The 20,737-nt window shown below is 50.6% G+C and overlaps 2 protein-coding genes across 4 annotated transcripts in view; one reads left to right on the top strand and one right to left on the bottom strand.

The window, feature by feature from the left end:
• The first annotated feature begins 8,587 nt into the window (after positions 1-8,587).
• Positions 8,588-11,050, top strand: FNDC11 (fibronectin type III domain containing 11). Its single transcript, XM_039719507.1, has one exon. The coding sequence runs from the start codon at positions 9,858-9,860 to the stop codon at positions 10,824-10,826; it is 969 nt and encodes a 322-aa protein (XP_039575441.1). The 5' UTR covers positions 8,588-9,857; the 3' UTR covers positions 10,827-11,050.
• Positions 11,051-11,668: 618 nt separating this feature from the next.
• The window catches only part of HELZ2 (helicase with zinc finger 2), a 29,621-nt gene continuing 20,552 nt past the window's right edge, over positions 11,669-20,737 (bottom strand). For all 3 annotated transcript variants that reach the window (XM_039719463.1, XM_039719465.1, XM_039719464.1), the window contains exons 10-20: positions 20,133-20,218; positions 19,659-19,790; positions 19,252-19,419; positions 18,892-19,033; positions 18,305-18,421; positions 17,695-17,887; positions 16,772-16,906; positions 16,319-16,537; positions 15,906-16,062; positions 15,257-15,424; positions 11,669-14,790 (exon numbers count right to left, since the gene is read on the bottom strand). In XM_039719463.1, coding sequence (XP_039575397.1) covers positions 14,666-14,790; positions 15,257-15,424; positions 15,906-16,062; positions 16,319-16,537; positions 16,772-16,906; positions 17,695-17,887; positions 18,305-18,421; positions 18,892-19,033; positions 19,252-19,419; positions 19,659-19,790; positions 20,133-20,218 — 1,642 coding nt within the window. In that variant the 3' untranslated portion in view covers positions 11,669-14,665. The remainder of the gene's footprint in view (positions 14,791-15,256; positions 15,425-15,905; positions 16,063-16,318; positions 16,538-16,771; positions 16,907-17,694; positions 17,888-18,304; positions 18,422-18,891; positions 19,034-19,251; positions 19,420-19,658; positions 19,791-20,132; positions 20,219-20,737) is intronic.

Genomic DNA, 20,737 nt, shown 5'->3' with positions numbered 1-20,737 from the left:
AAAGCCACACACAACTTGAAAGGTGAGCTCTGTGTGTTTGTCCTTTGCTGTGCTGCCAGCAGTGGGGTTGAAAAGGTGTCCCTGGCAGCAGTGGGCAGACCAAGGCCCTAAAGTAGCTCTGGCTCCATCCTGGAGGGCAGGTCCAGCTAAGCCTGAACTGGAACTGGGCTAGCTGGACTGACCTCAGAGCTTAGGGCAGTAAACCAAGGCAGCCTGGCCAGGGCCAACCAGAACGTGGCTCCCTGGCATGTGGCACTTGTGGCCCTTTATCCTTGCCCTGGATTAGGATTAGCCCCGTTCCTGATGCAGACACCAAGTAGGACATTGTGATTAGTGGGACGGGCAAGCTTGGCCTCTGCCCGTACAGAAACACCTCCCCATCCTGCCCCTTCCTCCCCATGTGGCCACAAGCTGGCAACCCCATGGTTCAGGAGCCACAAAGGACCAGCAGCCCCTTACCCAGCTGGCACCAAGAGGTCCCTGCAAACCCCACAAGGAAAATGCCCAGCAGAGCTGCCACTTGAGTAGCCACAGTCAGTTTCTCCCTTTGCACAGATCCTCTGCCCCAAATCCCAGATAACCAAGCTGGTCACAGCTGGGAGCCTCCGGTGCCACAACTGCCATCCACGACGAGAAAAGCATCACGAGCCTGAGCCGCACCCTGCAGCCACGAGGAGTTTTCCTGTGGGTGATGCCCACAGCAGCCTGGGGCCACCCGGGCCGGCGTGGGACACAGGATGTGCCGGCACCCTGGGCCCTTGCGTAAGGGCCCCGCAGCCTCGCTCGGCCCGCTGGGACGTGCAGGGCAGCCGGTGCCCCGCTCCGCTCCCCCGCGGCAGCCCCAGCCTGGCCCTGGGCTCCCCCCGCGCGGCCGTCAGCATTGTGCGCCTTAATCGCCGCCGACAGGCACCGAGAATGGATGTTTTCAGCCCGGTGGGGCCGCAGGGAGGCTGGCAGACCGCAGCCGGAGCGATGCCCAGGGGCCCCAAGCTGGGTTTCCTCCCCCTCCCGGCTGGGCACCCACTGTGAGGGGCAGCCTGGGGGGCTCAAACATCCCCCCCGGTCCTGCCCAGAGCATCCTGCCTGCAGGCAGGGAAGGGGCTGCCTTGGCTCCAGTCACACTGCCCCCCAGACTGTCCCTGTCCTGGTGACAAGGGCAGCTGCAGAGACCCGCTGTGCTACACTGCTGATCCCCACCAAATGCAGGCACCCCCAAAACCTCTGTCGCAAATGCTGTGGCACCTCCAAGAACACTTCTGCTCCTGTGACTTCCCCCTGGTTTAAGCTACACCAGTGACAAGGATCATGTTGACTCCAGGCTCACGGCATCTCGCTCGTCTCCGTGACCAGAACAAAATGTGCCCGTGAGCCCACACGGCCCCTGACTCCCAGCTCAGCCCTTGCAAATGGGACGAAACTGAACCCCAGCAGGAGCTTGGGCTTGGAGCCTGGCTCAGCTCTCACGTGTGCTGCAGGTAAGGAGCTGGTAAGGGCAGGTGACCACACAGCACAGCAGAAAACACCATTAATGAGGAAGTTGATGTCAGTCACCAGGAGAGATGTTTCACTCTGGATTTGCTCTCTGGAGACCTGCTATTTCATATGCAAAGAGGTTTGCTGAACTCCACAAAGGTGCTTCAAGCATTTGACAGCTGACAGAATCCCCCAGGAGCCACCTGCCCTGTGCTCCTCAGGGACCAGGAGCGGGGCACGTGCTGGGGCAGAACTGCACGTGGCCAAGGCCACAATCAGGCAGCAGGGCCAGGGTGGGAAAGGCAAAGACAGCCCTGGCAGCCACTCTGGCCATGAGGCCAGTGACAGTCCTGAGTGCCAGCACCAACCTCACCTGGCAGGATTAAACCTCAGAGAAGAGGTGAGGTGCTGCTGCAGCCATGGCTTTGCTCTCCTTCTCGCTGCTTGCACACAGGAGCATTTTCAAGAGCCTCCTCTCCACAGAGGCTGTGTTTTACAGCTGAAGCACTAAGTCATTCATCATAAAACAAGTCCATATTTCTTTTAAGATCTCCTGAGCTCCTCAAGCAGCAGCCACTTCAGCAGCCCTTGCTGGGCCAGAGCGACACCAGCTCAGATGGAAGCTGCTGCTTGAGCTGGTGGGAGGAGAGCAAGGTCCATTGTATCGGCAAAGGACGTTCATTTGCCTCATCCCCACACTATAAATTGCTCCACTTGCCCGTGTCAGGCACCAGCACAGCAGAGGATGAACAGCTAAAGCTGCACTAAGCCCACACACTCCATTGAGCCGGGAGATGACTCAGAGGAGGCTCTCGGTGCGGGCGGAGGTGACAATGAACACAAGGGACAAAAGCTGAGTGAGCAGGGACTCTGCTCCCCCCACTGACCCACTGGGAGGCAGAAGCCCGGACCCTTCTCACCCTCTGTCCCCCTGTTCAATGGCAGGACAGTCCTGAGGGTCCTCGGACAGCCCAGCCCCAGTGCTCTGCCACACGGCAGACAAGGCTGTGGATGGCACCAAGCTTAAATGCATTTTATCACATTGTACACAATATCCCAGCAGGTCCCCAGATCAGACAGGAGCAGTGCAGCCCCCCGTGTGTGTGGAATGGCCGTGGCCCCCATCCTTCCTCCTGCAGAACCCTGGCAGCCCTGCCCAGGGGACCCTGGGGATGGAGCAGGGGGAGCAGCATTGCCCAAACCACCTCCTGATTCCACCCAAGGCTTCAAAAAATGTAATTTTTGCCTGCAATCTGTCTCAAATGCATTGTGCAGTCCGCCCACCCCACGCACACCCCACCGCCTCTCCCCACAGTAGGGACTGCACGTGGCAGCAGCAGCAGCTTCACCCAGAGCCACTTCGGGTCAGTCTCAGTTCCGTGAACAAAAGCTGCTTCCCCAGCTCGTTTCCTGACAGAGCTGATGGCCTGTGCCCCTCTGGGGACCCAGAAATTGCTGGGAGGCAGCAAGGGAGGGAATTAAGAACTATTTCCTCTGCCAGAGATAAGATCTCTAAACAAGCTTCTCAGCCAAGAACTTTAATTTTTTTTTTTTTATTTTACAGGTTTTGCAACAGAATCTTATTCTCCAGAATTGCATCCGCCTCCAACCCCACTTAGAGCTGTCAAAGCCTGCACTTCCCCCGGGACCAGCCTGCAAGCAGCAGAGATGGATGGCATGACATGGGCATGACTTCACCCTTCTGTCCTGCTGCTGGAGCCAGGGGCTGTCAGGATCCCCAGAGGGACCCCCCTGCTCTGGCCCTGTGCTGCAGCCCCTCCAGCCCCCCTGGATCAACCCCCAGACCAGAGCCACGGGGTGCCACAGCCCTACCCCAGCCTTGGGGCTGGGGGGAGCATCCTCAGGGTCCCTGCCCCAGCCTGAGGCCCTGGGGAGAGCATCCCTGTGAGCAGCAAGACATCAAAGCCCAAGCTCTGAGTCTGCTCCCTCCGCACAAATCCAGCCCCACAGTCACTCCTGTTAGCCCAGGAAGGGCCACTGTCTGTGGTCATGTGAAAGATGCTCGTGACCCCTGAAAAGCTTTCTGGGAAGCAGTGAGGGCACTAAACTGGCTGTGCAGAGTTCACCTCCCCTTCTCCACAAACCCAAGCAGGTCATCAACTCTCAGTGCGCCTCAATCCCTCCCTGAGGCACAGACATGCCCCAGTCACACACACAAATGATCCTCAAACCACTGTAGCATTCAAGAAATAAAAGCCCCAGCCTTGCTCCTGCCCTGGCGGTTTGCAGTCCCCCTCGCTGGAGGCTGTTGTGGGATCAAACGCTTCAGGCTGATTTATCCACGGGACACGGAAGCCCAGACGGATGGGAGGGAGCACAAGCCCAGCCGGGCGATAAATCACAGCAGGGCAGCTCTGCCTCCCTGCTCTGCGGCTGTGCCGGGCACAGCGCTCCCAGCGGGATCGATGCTCGAGCCCGGAGCTGTGTCCATGTCCCTTCCCTGGGGAGGGCAGGCATCCAGCTGCACCCCGGCATCATCCCTGCCGTGCTCCCCGCCAGGCACAGCCCGGGAACAAAGCTGCAGGCTCAGCAAGTTCCCACTTCCCGTCTTTGCTCTCCCCCATCCAAGGAAACGCGACCCCCTTGGGAAGTTTCCTGGAAAAAGGGGAGGCACACTCGCTGCTGGCTGCCAGCAAGGGATGTCTCGTGGGATGCGGGACAGGACAACCTGCCTTGACCTTACGCTCAAGGACGTCTGTCTTGCAAAGCTCAGCACAGCACAAAGGGATGCGAACGGGCTTTTGATGAGCTTCCAGCAAGATGAAGGAGCTCCCCTGACCCCGCTCCATCTCCATCTTCCTGAGCGAGACCATCAATAACCCAGCGCTGCGGCTCAGACGGGCTCTCGAGTCTCATGTCCACGCGTGCTGAAATTAATGTCACGGCTGGAGAAAGGAGGGGGAGCCCACTCCAGGGGCCCCCTTTGGTGCCAAGACTTGTCCGGGATGTCCATCCATCAGCAGGGGAGGAAAGCAGAGCCTACAAGGCAAATGCTTCTAAGGAAATCGGGGGCTCTCAGCCCTGCGTGATCGTGAGGCTCAGACCAGAGATTTTTGTCCCAAACCAGCCTCCAAACCCCCAAATTTATTGACCTGCTCTATGCAAAAAGCCACTACAAACTCTGGCACGTCCAGGCTTTGGGGCTCGCTCCTCGGGTGCCATTAGTGGGTGTAATGAGCTGGAGATAATTGCTGCCTCGAGGACACAATTAACTCTTTCCTGCCCTGGTCCAGCTGGGGCTTTTGCATCCCACAAGAGCAATTCCCTCCCTCCTTCCCCCGGGTTCCTTAGTAAACTTCAATTCCTCTTCCTTCTCAAAGTGAGCCTCTGAATCAGAGTCTGACGAACACCACGAGTTCACTGATGTGTGGCTATGATTTACAGTTGGAATATATTTGGAATGTATAATTTATTTCAGGTATCTGAGGCACCAGAGAAACTGGGAGCAGGCAGTGAGTAAATCAGTCATAGCCTTGTGATGATGGGGGCTGCAGCCTTTATGTTGCTCTGAAAATCCTGCTTGCACGCAGCCAGGTGAATATCGTGGAGGATGGGTAAAATCTGGGGCTGCAGGGATAACTCAGGCACCCTGGAGGAGGTGATGTTGGCAGATTTAATGACAGTGCTGCCATTGGGACACAAGCTCTAGCAGAAAGATCAGTGTTGCACACTGGAACAGGGATCACACTGAACCAGGTGCTGCCCAAAGAGCTGCTCCAAACCTGGCACCCACCTCCACCTGCCAGCTACCACCTGGAAACTGCAGAAGAGGAACCAGGCACAAAGTCCACCCTCCTCCCTGACTCTGTGGTTGTTGCCTTTACAGAAAATCTCTTTTTCAGAAATGCAGATGTGAAATATGAAGACAGAAATTGCCAGTGACTTTTAATTTGGGTTCTGCCAATTTTTCTGTTCCAGCTATTGATTTTCCATAAAGATTAATCCTTGCTTCCAGCCTTCTCTGACAGGCACTATCTGGATGTTTTGCTTACCCTGAGTGTGGAAATATATGTTTTATTAAGTGTCAGAACTCACTAATGAAAAGAAGGAGAAAAATCAATTGTCTGCTTATATCTTGATCTCAGACAGGACTAACAAGTTCTTTATTTTGATGCTGTGGACAAGACAGGCAGAGTGACAAACAGGGTGACAGTGGCTGTCAGTTCTGTCACAGAGACAGCTCAGCTGATGAGGGGGGCAAAGGGTTACATGGTGTTGGTGGCTTCAAACACATTTGTATGTGTATTAATTCAAAGAGATTCATAAAATGCTACAAAATCCTATAGTTGAATTGATCTCTGTTGCACAGGGATGGAAAAAACTAAAATTTCAGCTGTAGACTCTAAACAGGTTTACTTTCCCATTCCTAAAACCAAGAAAACAGCTTGGCCAGCAGCTCAGGCTAGGGACAGCCAAAGGGATTCCCTTTTCCCACGCTAAAGTTGGGATTCAGGGTTAGTATTTTTGGCAGTAGAAGTACAAGCAAGCTCAGTGCAGGTCTCTCAGTGCAAGCCTTCTCCAGCCATAAAGCCCATTCCAAACAGGCACCGTGCTGTGCTCAGGGGAGCACTGAGGCTCCTTCCAGCAGCCACCCTGTGATTGCATGATTCCATGATTCCTCCTTGGGCATCTGGCACAGGGCCCAGCTGGAGCAGGAGTCAGGGCAAGCTGGACCCCCACAGGACTCTCCTCACACCCTCAGAGCACCAAGGCTGATTGGAAAGGACAGCTCCACTTCCCAACACACACCGTCCAAACAACAGGGTCGAGACCCATGACACGAGCAGGAATATTTGTTTCCCACAGAAACTTTGTGTAATTATCAAATACTAATCTCTGCTGGCCCTCCTCTCCAAACAAGGCTACCAACCTGCTTTGACTCATATTTGTTATCTCCCTTGTCTGTTAGAGGATCACACCTGACAGTTGTATAGTTAATCTCTTGGCAGCTGTGAAATGAAATGGTAAGCTCTGGCTGCCTTGAGAAGATGCATTGATTTCTTAAAATGACACATCGCCTCCTCCCTTGATGTTCAAGCAGGAGCCCAGGGCTGGCGTTATGAATCCTGCCTGTCATTCAATTAAAAAAGCCTAGCAGAGATGGTCCAGCTGAGCACACCAGACAGCATTAAAGCTAAGCCCTGACCCAAAGATTTAATAACAGGGAGTATGAAGGCACCTGCAGCCCCAGAGGCCTGGCCAGTTTGCTGATGAGTTCAGCAGTTGTGGTATGGAGCTTGCCACCTTGAACCAGACAAGCCACTCTCTTCTCCACAGCAGCACAGCCAGCTGGGCAGCCAGTCCCATAGGAAACAGAGCAGCAAAATCCCTTCCTTCCCAGAAGGAAGTTCGCTGCACTTAATGGAGCATTTTATATCCTGTTTCAGCACAGCTCTTTCCTAAGGATTATGTGTTTAACAAAACTCTTGACACTGTGTGTCAAGAGTCTTGACAGCCTCAGTCTCACTGTGGAGAGTGAAGCGCTGGTGTCTGGCCTCAAATGGACTTTGCAAGATTCTCCCCCAAAAAGCCCCCATTTGCAGCAATGCCATAAATCCCAGAGGGCTTTATCTGAGATTTAGACGGGGTATTAGGAAGAAATTCTTCCCTGTGAGGGTGGTGAGGTCCTGGCACAGGCTGCCCAGAGAAGCTGCTGTGAGTGTCCAGGTTGGACAGGGCTTGGAGCACCCTGGTCTAGGGGAAGGTGTCCCTGCCCACGGCAGGGGGGTGGAACAAGGTGACCGTGCAGCCCAGGCCATGCTGCCAGGCTGTGATTTCACGGTTCCCCCGGGCTGCGTTCCACCTTCCCCGGTTCCGCCGGGCCATTGTGATGCAGCGGCGGGCACCGAGCGCCGCGGTGCCGCCCCGTGTCACCGCCGTGTCACCGCTCCGCAGACGCCGCAGGCACGTCTGGTAGCACGGGCAGAGCAGAGCCGCTCTCCCCACGACGCCCGGTGTCACCGAGCCTGGAGCCTCCGAAGGTCCGAGGGACGGCCCGGGGGGGAAGGCGGCTGGGAAGGGGATTAGTGGGATTTACCGCCATCGCTACCCACGGCCGGGGCGTGGAACGGCATGAGCTTTAGGGTCTTTGCAAGCCAAACGATTCCGTGAATTACGGCGGGGAGGGTATGAACGATTCCAGGGGGTAACGATTCCATTTTCGGCCGCGGCTCCCCAGGCCGAGGGGTCGCCGTGGCAACGGCCGCGTCCTGCGGGGCCGGGCCGGGCCGGGCCGCGGGGGGATCCGGCCGGGCCGCGCTGGGCCCGGAGCGCCTGGACACAGCTCCGGGGGTGTGAGCAGCACCTGGACACGGCTCCCGGGGTGTGACAAGGTGGGCCGGGCCCGAGGGGGCAGCCCCTGGGCGCCCCTGCGACCTCCCCAGAGCCCGGCCTGGGTGAACGCAGAGCCCTCACGGAACCCCCCCTGGGCGGTGCGGCTCCCCCCGGCTGCAAACAGAGCAGCACTGCGGGGAATGCAGCCAGCCCTCCCTGGCAGGAGGGAAAAAATAGGGATGTAACAACATGGGGAAAAGCGAGGGAAAATAAGCACAATGACAGCTCGGTCTGTGGGCAAACACATTGCTCGGCAGAGCCAAATCTCTCCAAGAGTGGGGAATGTCACCTGGCACATGTGCTGGTCCTGCTGCTTCGTACACGATGCGGGGAGCTGGCACTGCTTTGGTTTAGGTCGGGTTTTTTTGTGGAAAGAAAAAAGTGAAAAGGAAATACAGTTTGTTTTTCTTCAGTTGACAGCTCTCTTGGAAGATAAAGTTGCAAATGAATGACTTACTATAAACTGTGGTGCAGCTCAGGGCCAGACAGCTGAAAGGTTTACAAATGCTTGGAATTCCTATGAGGAAGTGTTATTAGCTGTGTTATGAATTTAGGGAAAATGAGGCCAAGAAAAATGGCTTTGTTAAGTAGATCTCACCATCTAGCTTCTACAGGGCATGTAAGAATTAAGATATCCCAATTAAATCTTGGTTTCAGAATACTGCATTTATTTTGTTTTCAAATCAAGTGTATTCAGCTTGTGAAAGCCACCTAAATATCCATCTGGGTTTTCATTACAGTATCACTGACAACAGGGACACAGGCATTTATTTAGCTAATTGCTGTTTGTGGTGCATAAGCTGTGTGAGCCACAGGCACTTCAGCTAAAGCACAACACAGAAACACCTTCCACCTTGGCACAGATGGCACCGTCAGCCAGGACGCATCTTTGCCAGTAAATGAAGTATAAAATCATCCCAGAATGGTTTGAGTTGGAAACGACCTTGAACACATTTCATTCCGATGCCCCTGTGCCGTGGGCAGGGACACTTTCCACTATCCCAGGTTGCTCCAAGCCCCATCCAGCCTTGCTTGGAACACTTCCAGGGATGGGCCAGGCACAGGCTTCTCTGTGCCAATGCCTCACCACCCTCACAAGTAAGAATTTCTTCCCAATATCTAGTCTAAACCTGCCCTCTGTCAGTTTGAGGCCATTCCCCCTTGTCCTGTCACTCCAGACCCCTGTAAACAGCTAAGATTAAGCCAGCAGAGTTTAGCTGTGCCTAAACACCCCCACGGCAAACTGTCACCTGTTTAGAGGTGCTTTGCGTGTGTGTCATCCTCTTGCTGTACCTTGCAGAAAATCCAAGTAGACCTTATGGTCTGAGATGATTCAAACTAAACCCAAAGACAGGGAAAGCAGCACATCACAGAAAACACTGTCAGGTTGAGATTGTCAATCCACTGGTGAAGGTAGAAGCACAAGGAGAACGCTGTCATTCCTCCGGGAAGCTGTCGTGAGGTGGCACTCGGTGGATGGTGTTGTTCTGCCTGCTGCATTCCAGCTCGTGTGGGGGCAGAGGGTTAATTTGAATCACCAATGTGATTATGTAGCTGCAGGAACTGGCTGAGAAGATGGGCCTCAAACCTCAACAGCCTGGCAGATTACAAAGAGAGAAAAATAGGCATCTCCAGAGAGGCAGAAGAATGGAAAGAAATTGCTTACAGGAGTACAAAGGCAGCTAATTAGAATGAAACAAGATAATAAGATAGGGAGAAATTTTGGCAGAGTGTATCAGAGAATTGTTCCTGTCAGTGAATCTATTAAGCAGAGGTAGAACCTCTCAAGGGCAGGTAGAGGGAGACCAGTTGGAACACATATAAGTAGAGGATACAAAACATTAGACACCAGACAAGTATAAAGGAAAATTCCTCTGGAACTACATCTAGTCTGACAGTTCTTTATAAGCTAAGCTTTAATTAAGAGATAAGAGTCACAGCCATGATTGTACTCCCTTCACATCTGCTTTTCCTTTGGTTCTTAATGTTATTATTGTTGCTTTCCTACACAGCACCCAAGCTTTGGAAACATGGCTAAAGTTTTGCATGAGACTGAAACCACTCCGGACAGTACCCCACCCAGAGAAGAACAGGACGACAATGCCAGCATGAAGCAGTACCTGAGAAACAAAAACCTTGTTCTGGATTTCCTGCGCTCTGACCTGAACCCACACCATCTCCAGTACCACTGGAACAAAGTTCATCTTCTGAAGAAGTGTTACTTTTACTTGAAGTTTGAGCCCAGACACGTGTGCGTCAGAGACCAGAACAATATGATGATTTTTGCTGACATCTTGCAAATAGCAAACCCCTGCCAACTCCAGAAGATCAAGAAGGTGGGGAAAAAACAGACTGAAATCCAGCTGGCACTTTTAACTGAGCTGTTGGAGCAGCTGGAACGAGGTCGGGAGGAGCTGAGCCGTTACGTACAGATCTGTGACGTAGAAGCTTTCCTCTCCCAGTGGGACTTGAATATAAAGAGAGTGCTCAAGCTCTCCATGTTTTTCAATAAGCTCATTTCCTTGGAAGAGCCAAGGAAGCTGCATGTCAAGCACAGTTTGGTGTCACAGATACATCTCGGAGGTGCTCTACACCCTCCCATTACTTTTTCTCTCTACACCAAGAAGCCGCCGATTTTTGATCGGATAGAGTCGTTCGCGTGCCAGACCTGGGCCCAGCTCAAGTGGTTCACTGAAAGTCAGGAGTCACACCTGGAACGGTGGCAGCTGGAGATCAAGCTGGTGACAGACGACAGTCAGACAGAACCAGGATACGGCCGGACCCAGGAAGTCATCTCCAACCCGTGTGTCATCAACCACCTGCTGCCCGGCAGGTTGTACGAGTTCAAAGTGAGGAGATCCGACACTCACACGCTCGTCTACTCGCAGTGGCACGACTGCATTATATTGAAGACAAAAACTCACCCTGCTGAAGACGCCAAGGAAGCCCCCAACCGCAGCCTGATGAGGCGGCTCACAAGACCGACTCCCTCAGTTTAATGGTTTAATGAAAAAGATGAGTAAGAGTAATTAAAAATAAATTGTTTAAACAGTTTGCTTTAAATCAAACTCGTTGTGTTTTCAACAGCGATTGTACAGGTGCCTTCCCAAAATCTCTCCAGGTTAGCAGTAACCCATTAGAAATTTCTCACAAAAAACATCTTTAGGCAGCATTTGGGACTCAACAGTTTTGTCCCACTGCCAGAGGCAGTGGTGGGAGCAGCCAGAACGAGAAAATCTTGCAGGGCACCTCTGAAGCAGAGCACAAGAGACAGAAACATCTCTACATCTTTAGGCAGCATTTGGGACTCAGTTTTGTCCCACTGCCAGAGGCAATGGTGGGAGCAGCCAGAACCAGAAAATCTTGCAGGACACCTCTGAAGCACAGCACAAGAGACAGAAACATCTCCACCATCCGGTGCTTTCCATCCACTGAAGGATGCTCAGTGTCAGCTTCTTCCAATGATGTTTTGGGTTTGTATTGTCCTTCCTCCAAAATAACTGAACTGGACTCTTAAGCTCTTCAAATCACCCACCCAGACTTATGTCCATCACTGGTTTCTCTCACCCTCTACACCCTGTGCCATATAGGTACCTAAGCATGACTTCACCCCTCTATAGTGCATGAAAAGATCATTTTAATTAAAAAAAATGCCAACCAAAACCCAACAATAAATCCCCACGCCTCCCAACAAAAAGGGAAGGGTAATACATCAATATGTAAAAAATTATTTTCTGCCAAAAACCTGCATTTAATGTTAATTTTCTTTTTTACCATTTCATTCAGTCCAAACAGAGCTGTCCCCACACAGATTCTAGTCAAACCATCACATGAACAGACCTTTTAGTAATAAAATTTATTATTTAAATAAATTCAAATAATTTTTACAATTATGGCTTAAATATCAAAAAAGGAATGTTGAGATTCATTCTTATGAACAGTCAAAGCAGATAAAAATATTGGTATCCAAAAGGTCATTTGAGGTTTGCTGCGAGTCACAGACATACAAAAGATAAAAACCTGCCCCATTTCAAGTTCCTTAATTCAGACTTCATGACACTTGACATTTCATTTCTATTTTTAAAAACCCCACCGATTTATTGCAGTAAATTGATTGTCCTACACAGATCTGTCCAAATCCTCAAAATCAGTCCAGCCTGCCTGGTGCTGGGCTCACCACTGGCTGCCTGCACAGGTTCCCCTTGTTCAATTTGTGTTCAAGCTCTAGCTAGTGCCGAGGAAATTCAGTTAATGCTGTTGGATGAACTGATATTTGTGTCCTGCAGCCATGTGCTTTTGTCTTTGAGTGTGGAGAACACAGAGCCTGTGACTGGACAGATGCCCTGGGCACCAGGCTGCCAGGGTGTTCCTACTGGGATTACCAAAAGTTTGGTATTTTAAGAATATTGCTCAAACATGAAATTCTTCCAAAAGTAAATTCAAAACTCTGCATGCAAATGAAACCAGGCTAATTTGAACTTTTTTTCCTCTATTGATTTCTATGATTCATTCCATGAGCATAAGGACAAGAACATGATACTCAGCTACAGTCTATAAAAAGTTTAATTGCACTTTCTGCTATCCCTGACTATTGCACGACCAGCTCTCCAGGAACCTGCTGACAGCACCAGCAGCCCGAGGGCCCAGCCTGGCTGTAACTGCTGCTTGGGTGTATTTCCTAATCACCAGTTATAAAATACATCCTCAGAGGAAAAAAAATAACATGTATGTTGACTTGCAACACAGACCAAGCAAAACATTTCATTCTACCTCCATGGAGTAGAAATAAACATTTTTTCCCACTAAGGACACAGAGAGTTGCTTTATGATGACTCTCTCTTGGCCAAATCCCCTCCAAGAGCACTGACTAAACCACTACATCAGGGGTGAGTCTCCTTGTTTGTGTTACATGTATGAAATAACCAGCACAAAACCCAGGGGAGAAACTCTTCACTTAAAGGAGATAGTGAAAATGAGAGCCACTGGTTCTAAAGGAACCAAGGTGGTTTGTTAAATGAAGCTGGCACCATGCTAAAGTAGTTATCCCAATAATTCCAGCATTTTTTGCAATTCTCTATAGAATCTTTGGAGCTAGGTGATTTAATTTCAATTGTCCACAGAATGATCCACAGACAATCTTATTTTGGAATTGCAATAATATTTGCTAATCAGGCTGGTGCAGAATCTTTTAAGATCCTACACAGGATGACTTCAAAGAGGAACAATTAATTTTACACCTTACCAGCTTTTACCAAGCATCTTTAGAACCAGCAGGAGACACTTCCTATGGGTTTTTATCCTTCAGGGAATTGCCAGCCATATGCCCACTATTATGCTTCAGTAGGACAAGAGCAAGCCTGGGTGGTCTTTGGCATACAGCTCAAACCCCCCAAGGGCAGACTGCGGGAAGGTAGATTAAGGAAGAGAACAACACAACCTCTCCGTAGGTTCTGGAGGCAAGTCTAACACAGAGTCATGAGAAGAAACACAGAGTTAAATCAAGACTTTTCCAGACACAATGCTTTTCTATTGCCATTCTTCCACATGGGAAAGAGCCACGCTGGATTTCAGTTGCAAACAGGACAAAATTCCTCTTGCCATAGTGCTGTGACATCACAGGGATCCACACCACAAGGAAAACTTGTGTGATTGCATCTCAGCTCCATCCCACATGAACACCTAAGGACTGCCAAGCATGTGGTTTGGGGAGAGCTGAGGCAGGCACTTCATACATTCAGAATTGAAATGAGATAAAAGACACCCTCCCTCAAAACTGTCATGCTTCCAAAAGCAGCTCCATGATTCTCAGAGGCACCATTCACCACAACACATCTCTACCAGCCACATGTCACTGGGTGAAAGCAGCCTCTCTGGTGAACCACAGCTTCCAGCTCACAGCAGTTTGGCTACAGAAAATATAAAAATACATTATACACATACACTCCTTCACTGCTCTTAAAAACTCAGGCCATAAGGCTGTGAAACAAATTCACAGAGTTAAAAGTTAATAAATTAAAAGCAGCTTTAAAAAAAGTGGGGTAGGAAAGGGAGGGGGGATCAACAGGAGATTTCAAATAAAATTCTGAACAGTTTAAAATGGGCTGACAAATCCCAATGTTTCCTGGTAGGAGAGGTCCCCACTTTTCATTGCCTTTATGCTGGTGAGGACAACTCCTTTGTACAAAGAACACGTAAATCTATTTACAAAATCACCTTGGCCTTGCCGCTGCGATATTTACACGCTCAGAGAACATCATTTTGGCTAGACAAAGAGTGGTGCATGCATCTCTCATTGCTTTTCTCCTTCACTTAAAAAAAATGGTAAAAAGTGAGAAGTCTTAAAAATCTCCTGTCCTTGGATTTAAAATGAGAGGCAGTACTCAGAAGCTTTGGTCCTCCATGGCAAACAGCATCTTGCTGCGCTGCTCCGCTGCATGCAGTCGTTCCACCCCGATGAACAGACTGAGCATTTGATCCCCAAAGTGCAACCCTGACAGCTGGAGCAAATATTTGGTCCCCCCCAAACTGCAGCTGCAGTAGGATGAGGGTTGTGCTGAGCAACTTACAGTTACAAAAATAGTATCATCATCAGTAAAGTCACATGCCCATCATCTATCTCCAATGCCTTTTTGGTTTGCTAGAATTGAAAGCTCCTGCCCAAGATTGCACTGATTAAAAACACCTCAAGATGCTGGAGCAGACGCTGAAGCTGAGTTGTCATGGTGCAGGAAGCTCCCAGATCCCCCGCTGCATTTGGCTCCGTAGGTCATTGAAAAACGGAAAGATTTGGTCCTTCCCAAGGCACACATAATGCAGTTCAGGCAGAGAGGGCCCATCCTCACCGCAGGAGGGCTGAGTTCCTCCTGACACGGATCTCCTGCGCTGCAGTGCAGCTGTTGTGGTGGTAGTAATGCTGCAGCAGTCTCTTCCACAAAGGGTTGCACTCCAGGAGGTACCGGTTCCCTGTGGGCAGAGGGATGGGGACAGCAGGTTAGTGGCTAGAAGAGGCTTGGCTGATACCATTTTTGTCTATAATCTCTAGCTAAAAGGGCTGGGTCACTTGCAGGGATATATGTGAAATCCCAGCTCCTTTTCCATGCTGTCTTATCTGTGAGCAGCTTCCCTACACATCACAGCCTACACCTGCGTGATTAGGAGCAAAATGAGCACCCAGATTTTTGTTAGGACAGAGTTCTAGCATGAAACTAACAGAAACAACGTGGTCCAAAACAAAGGGTGAGAAAAACTATACTTGCTGTATTCAAGCTGTGAATGAACCCTGCTTTGCCCACATTCCCCAGTTTCAAAACCCCAGACTAAAGGGCAGAAGAATAAAGCATGATCACTCGTTGTACTAGTTTGGGTCACCATCCCTTTATCCAGGAATCCTATTCCCCTGAAGGCTTGTGCACAGTCCAAGGATACCAACCTATGATGCAGAGTCCTTCCTGAGCTCGTGTGATGGCAACATTGACCTGGTTTGGGTCGGTGATAAACCCCAGGTATTTCTTCTGCCAGCTCTTTGTGGGCTTCCTATCGATCTCAGACCGGGGACAGGAGCGTACGGTTGACAGGATCACATATTTCCATTCACTTCCTAGAAAGTGGAAGCAAAACAGATTTTCTTAGAAGGAAGCATCTGGCCATTTCTCTACCCCAGAGGACTACTCATTTCCCTACTGCCACCCTCTGTGTTTTGGAGGCTTTTGGACTCCTGGTCATTGCTTTCCAAAGAGAACAAATGTGTTCTGGCAGTTCTCTAACACCCTTCTCAGATACAGAAGCACAGAATGGTTTTGTTTGGAAGGGACATTCTGTGTTCCAACTTCGCTGACATGAGCAGGGAACCTTTCACTAGAAATCTTCCACTAGAGATCCTTCACCTTCCTGCCTTCAGCAGCCTCACTCTGCCCAAGCACTCCAGAGGCTTTCAAAGGGTTTACTACAATCACAAATCACCCAGAAATCTGATCTTCCACGGCTGCAATGACCCTGGGGTAGGGTTTGCTGGACGATTTTATCTGTGAGCAGCTCCTCAGGAGGGGACAGACCCAACCCTCCCGCTCCTGTCCCCTCACCTTGACTCTTCATGATGGTGCAGACGGTCACGCCGCGGATGCCCTCCCTCTGCAGGCTCTTGTTGATCTCGGACACCTGGGCGCTGTAGGGGCTCAGGATGGCGATGCTCTCCGGCCGGATGGTGCCACCTAGTGTCAGCTGCTTGGCTATCCTCACCTGAGAGAGCAGCGTCCTGCTCACCTGCTCACGGTGAGGGACCAGCCCCCAGCACCCCGCCCCAGGCCACCCATGGCACCTGCCTTGCAGTCACGTTGCCCTGCACCTGCCTCTGCCCAGGGGCGTCCTGGTGTGCTCCAGACCCGGGAAGCACCAGGCAGACACTGCTGATCTTTATATCTTTATCATCCCTCCACAATTCCAGCACAACACCCTCCCTTCTGCATCCCCAGCAACTCCCCCGGCCCCTGCTCACCGCCTGTGCCACTTCCTCCATGTTCGCTTTGGAGTTCTCGTTTCCTTCCTCGGTAGAAATCATGAGGGAGTGCTCCTTCCCTTCCACGTGCCCGAAGATGATGGGGCAGCAGTTGTTATCTCTGTGGTGGAGCACACTGTTTTTGCAGTCAGACCGAGGACATGTTCTCAGCCGCCTTTCATAGAACTCCTGCGACGGGAACTCGCAAATGCTCTTGTGCTGGCAGAGAGAAGGAGGGAAACTGAGATGAACAAAACCCAATGAACTTCTCAGCCTGCAACATCTTTCTAGGCAGGCTTCAGCACAATGCCATTCTGCTGGAGCTGGCACTGGCATATTCCTAGATACAATCCTGTGTCTAGGAAGGGGAAGCACTAATGGAGACTCTCTGATGCTTAAGGCAGGCCTCGATTTTCTGTGAGGGAGAGAAGCCAATCCACTGGAGGGCCTCACCATGCGGTACTGCGTGTCCAGCATCCACGCCTGCTCCTGGTAGCGCTCAAAGAGAGATGTCTCCATGCCAAGAGTCTTGCAGACATCATTGTTAACCACCGGCCGCAGCTGTTTGTGATCCCCCAGCAAAACCACCTGGAAGGAAGAGCAGACACCTCAGCTGCAAGGTGGAGGCACTGAAAAGGCCAGCAGCTCTTTGAAAGGCTGTTTGCACACAGATATTTGGCGCTACTTATTTATGTTACAGGAACCTCAGCCAAAGACCACATTGGACATGACATAAAGATCCTGTCCTAGATAACGTTTCCATCTGATGGGAGGAACACAAAGAACCATAGAATTCTAGAGTCACAGAATAGTTTGGGTTGGAAAGAACCTTAAAGCTCATCTTGTTCCAACCCCCTGCCATGGGCAGTGACACCTTCCACTAGATCAGGTTGCCCCAAGTCCTGTCCAACCTGGTCTTGAACATTTACAAGGATGGAGCAGGCACAGATTCTCTGGACAAACTGTGCCAGAGCCTCACCATCCTCACAGGGAAGATTTCTTTTCCTAATAGCCAATCTAACTCTGTCCACTATCAGTGTGAAGCCACTCCTCCTTGTCCTGTCACTCCATGCCCTTGTCGAAGGTCCCTCTCCATTGTTCTTGGAGCCCCTTTAGGCACTGTAAAGGGCTCTAAGGTGTCCCTGGACCCTTCTCTTCTCCAGCTTGGACAGCTACAACTGTGTCTATACTTCTTGTCATGTTAATACTTTGTACCTGGGCCAGAATATTTTTTCAGTGGCAGCCATACCCACCCCATAAAGAAGCACAAACCTTAAGACTCTAACAAGTCTTGTAAGAGCAGTGTGCTAAGGGATGGAAAAGGTTTGAGAGCCCTGAGCAGCTGTCCCAGAGACACGTCTTTGGCAGGGCCATACCTTCTCAGCACGGCGGTGGCAGACCAAGGGGATGAGGGTCTCGGGCTCTGTGGACATGGCACACTCATCGATGATTATCTGCTTGACGTTGAGGTTCTCCAGGGCGCCGGCAGACGAGACAGAGCAGGTGCACAGGATGACATCGTGACACGCCAGCTGATACGAACGACCCTGTGTCAGCCAGCCTTTGTACCTAGTGTTGGTGCAGAAAACAGCAGTTATGCATAAGGGAAACACCTCCAGATTCCTCATGCGGGAAACAGGCAGAGGCTGTGCTTTCCCAAATGATTATGGCTTCACCTCCCTCCCCAGGATGAGCTGGTGTTCCCAGAAAAGGGCTTTGGATGGACACTGTGGGAAATGTACTTTGTCCTGAACTCAACAGGGCAGAGGGTCCAGGTGAAGGATTCAAGGGTCACACAGGCAGAACTGGAAGTTTGGTCCAGGTGGACAACAGCAGCAGTGCAAAAGTGACTCTGAGGCTCTGTGGTGTACCTGTAACCTCATCACCTTTTATCATTATTCTGAACACACAGTTTATTAATCTGTGCTTCAGAGGTGGCACACAGCCAAAGTCAGCCATCTCTCACCAGGGTCTCTTCCTACTCACTCCTTTGTTTCTGCTTCTGTGATCTCCTCTCCGTTCCTCACCCGAGCGTCAAATTGACAGATCCTCTGCCAGAAGGGGCTGGGCGCCCGCCGGATGCGATGGTGCAGGATTATTTCACTGAATAAAGAGTCAATATATAAATATTTTCCCTCAACACTGAGACCTCAGTAATTTCTTCTACAGCGAAGCAGACCCCACCACCTGCCTACATGGAAAAAGCCCATTAGCTAAAAAACTCACAGCCAAAGCTTCCCATCTTTGTAGACCAAATAATTCAACCTCGAGGACATAAAGTACAACTGCTTCCCTTTAGCAGCTGTAAGCAAGAATAAAGTCAGAGATGTTCAGGGCTGTTCCAAAAGGCGATGAAAACATCTAGAGACTTTTCAACAACCTGGATTTCCTGACTAGGTTCCACATCAGAGTGTACACATTCACTTGAAAAAATTAATTACAAATTAATTAGAAAGCAGGTTAATAGTTCTGCTCTGCAGTGGTGGAACGAAACTATTTGCTGTGTTTGTTCACTGATGCAGAAGCCACCTCTCCCCAGCACCCTAGGAGCCTGCAGGGCCATGCTGTCCTACCTGAGCTCACGTTTTGGCTTTGCATCCCGTAGGGATTTACGGGAGATGTTCCGGTTGCTCCCCGGGTATGGGAATTCCATCGTCTCAATGGCCTCCCCATAAACCCTCAGTGGTTTCAGCTTCTTCATCTTCAGCAGCATCTCTGGAGAAGGAGGGCAGGTGTGCTCAGACAGCACCAGGCACTGGTGGTGCTCAGGCCTGTCTCTCCCTGTCCCTCTCTCCTCATCCCATCTCCACTGGTCCTCGCCCTGCAGTGCAGGGTCTTCTGTAAGGACCAGCCCCACTTTCGGCCCCTCCACACCACATGTTCTCCCTCCCACCAGTACAAGCCACTTCAGGGGCTTAGAAGATGATAGTTACCAGCAACAACATCAACAGACTTGTTGGATGGGCCACAGTACAAGATGCACTTTCTCTTCTTGTCCTTTTCATCTTCCAAGCATGGTGTTTTGTCCTTCTCAACACTCTCCTCATTCAGTTTATGGAACCAGTAGACAATGTGAGTTCCAACAACAGTCTTCCCTGTGCCTGGAAAAAAAAGGTATTTGCTGAGAATTGATTAACCACAACACTCATGCTCTGGACCTGCATCCAGCCGATCAGCCATGAAATAAAATCAAGAATGGCGAGGACTGCCTTGCACAGCTGTGGGTGATGCCAGCCCACGCTCCCTTCTCCTGGATCACCAAGGGTCCAATGGAAAGCAGCAGATCACCTCTCACTTGCCATTCATACCCCAGCAGGTGTATTCTGCTGTTCCCCCTTACCTGGTGGGCCTTGGATGAGCATGAAGGATTTTTTTAGAGCATCCAGAACAGCCTGGTTCTGACTCCTGTTAAGTTTCCAGTTGCAGCCAGGGATATCAAAGGATGTTTGCTGCAGGATTCTGGACGTCATCACTGTTACAGCAAAGAGCCAAGAAAACAAATTTAAAGAAGGTTACTGAGGGCAGCACAGAAGTGATCCAGCAAGAGGGTGCAGCAGGTATCTAGCGTTGGTGGTCCATTACAAGACCACCTAGAAATAATCCTTGTCGCATGCCAAGATACTCTGCCCATGAACCATCTCTGTGAGTCCTGGGGATGACAATCTCAGCTGTCAACCTCAATGCCACCAGCAGGGCATCCCAAATTACACAGCAGCATCATCCCCGTGGGCAAGGGCCCACAGAAACTGCCGGGGCACCTGCCTGGCCAGAAGTAAGTAGTCACAAGGTAAGAAAGGTCAATATTTGCACTTACATTTTTGAGGAGGTTCGTGGCCAAGGGCGATACTTTTAGCAAGGTCAGAGGCATACTTGAGCCTCCAAAGTGCTTTTTCTTTCCGTCTGACAGACAAGAAAAAACAGGAATGAATGGAATGTAGCAAAAAATAGCAAAAGTTATAATACAGCATTGCTTAACTGCCTTATTTATTCTTCCTCTCTGCTTTGTTGTTGCATTAACTCCTTCCATAAGGAACTTCAACCACAAATAACGTAAAGTCATTCTGCTCTTCTGCATCTGGGACCATTTCTCAACTGACTGAAGAGTGGAGCCTGCAAAGCTGTTGAGAGCAAGGAGCACAACTCCTGTCCCAAGTCTGTTTTGTTATGGCCCACACCCTTTTACTGGATTAGCTTCCAATGTTTCCTAAAATTCACAATGCAAAAGGAAGAACATCCTGCCCTGAGAAAGCTTACAGCACTGGGGGTGCATAGCAGCCTATGCTGTGTATGAGGAAGGGCAAAATCAGCTCTGATTTAAGAAGAGCAGAACTTGCTTTGCAGCAACAACAAATGGGAATGATTTGGAAAACTCTTCCACTAAGCAAATCCCACTCCAGGGCCCCACTTGACCTTTTGAAA

Source organism: Passer montanus, unplaced genomic scaffold (genome assembly GCF_014805655.1).
Source record: "Passer montanus isolate IOZ18808 unplaced genomic scaffold, ASM1480565v1 scaffold41, whole genome shotgun sequence".
Lineage (NCBI taxonomy): Eukaryota > Metazoa > Chordata > Aves > Passeriformes > Passeridae > Passer > Passer montanus.
This window is presented reverse-complemented; position numbering and strand designations above follow the sequence as displayed.

Bases quoted from the DNA above. Each gene is read 5' to 3' on its own strand.
- FNDC11 (XM_039719507.1), top strand. From the start codon at position 9,858: ATGGCTAAAGTTTTGCATGAGACTGAAACCACTCCGGACAGTACCCCA.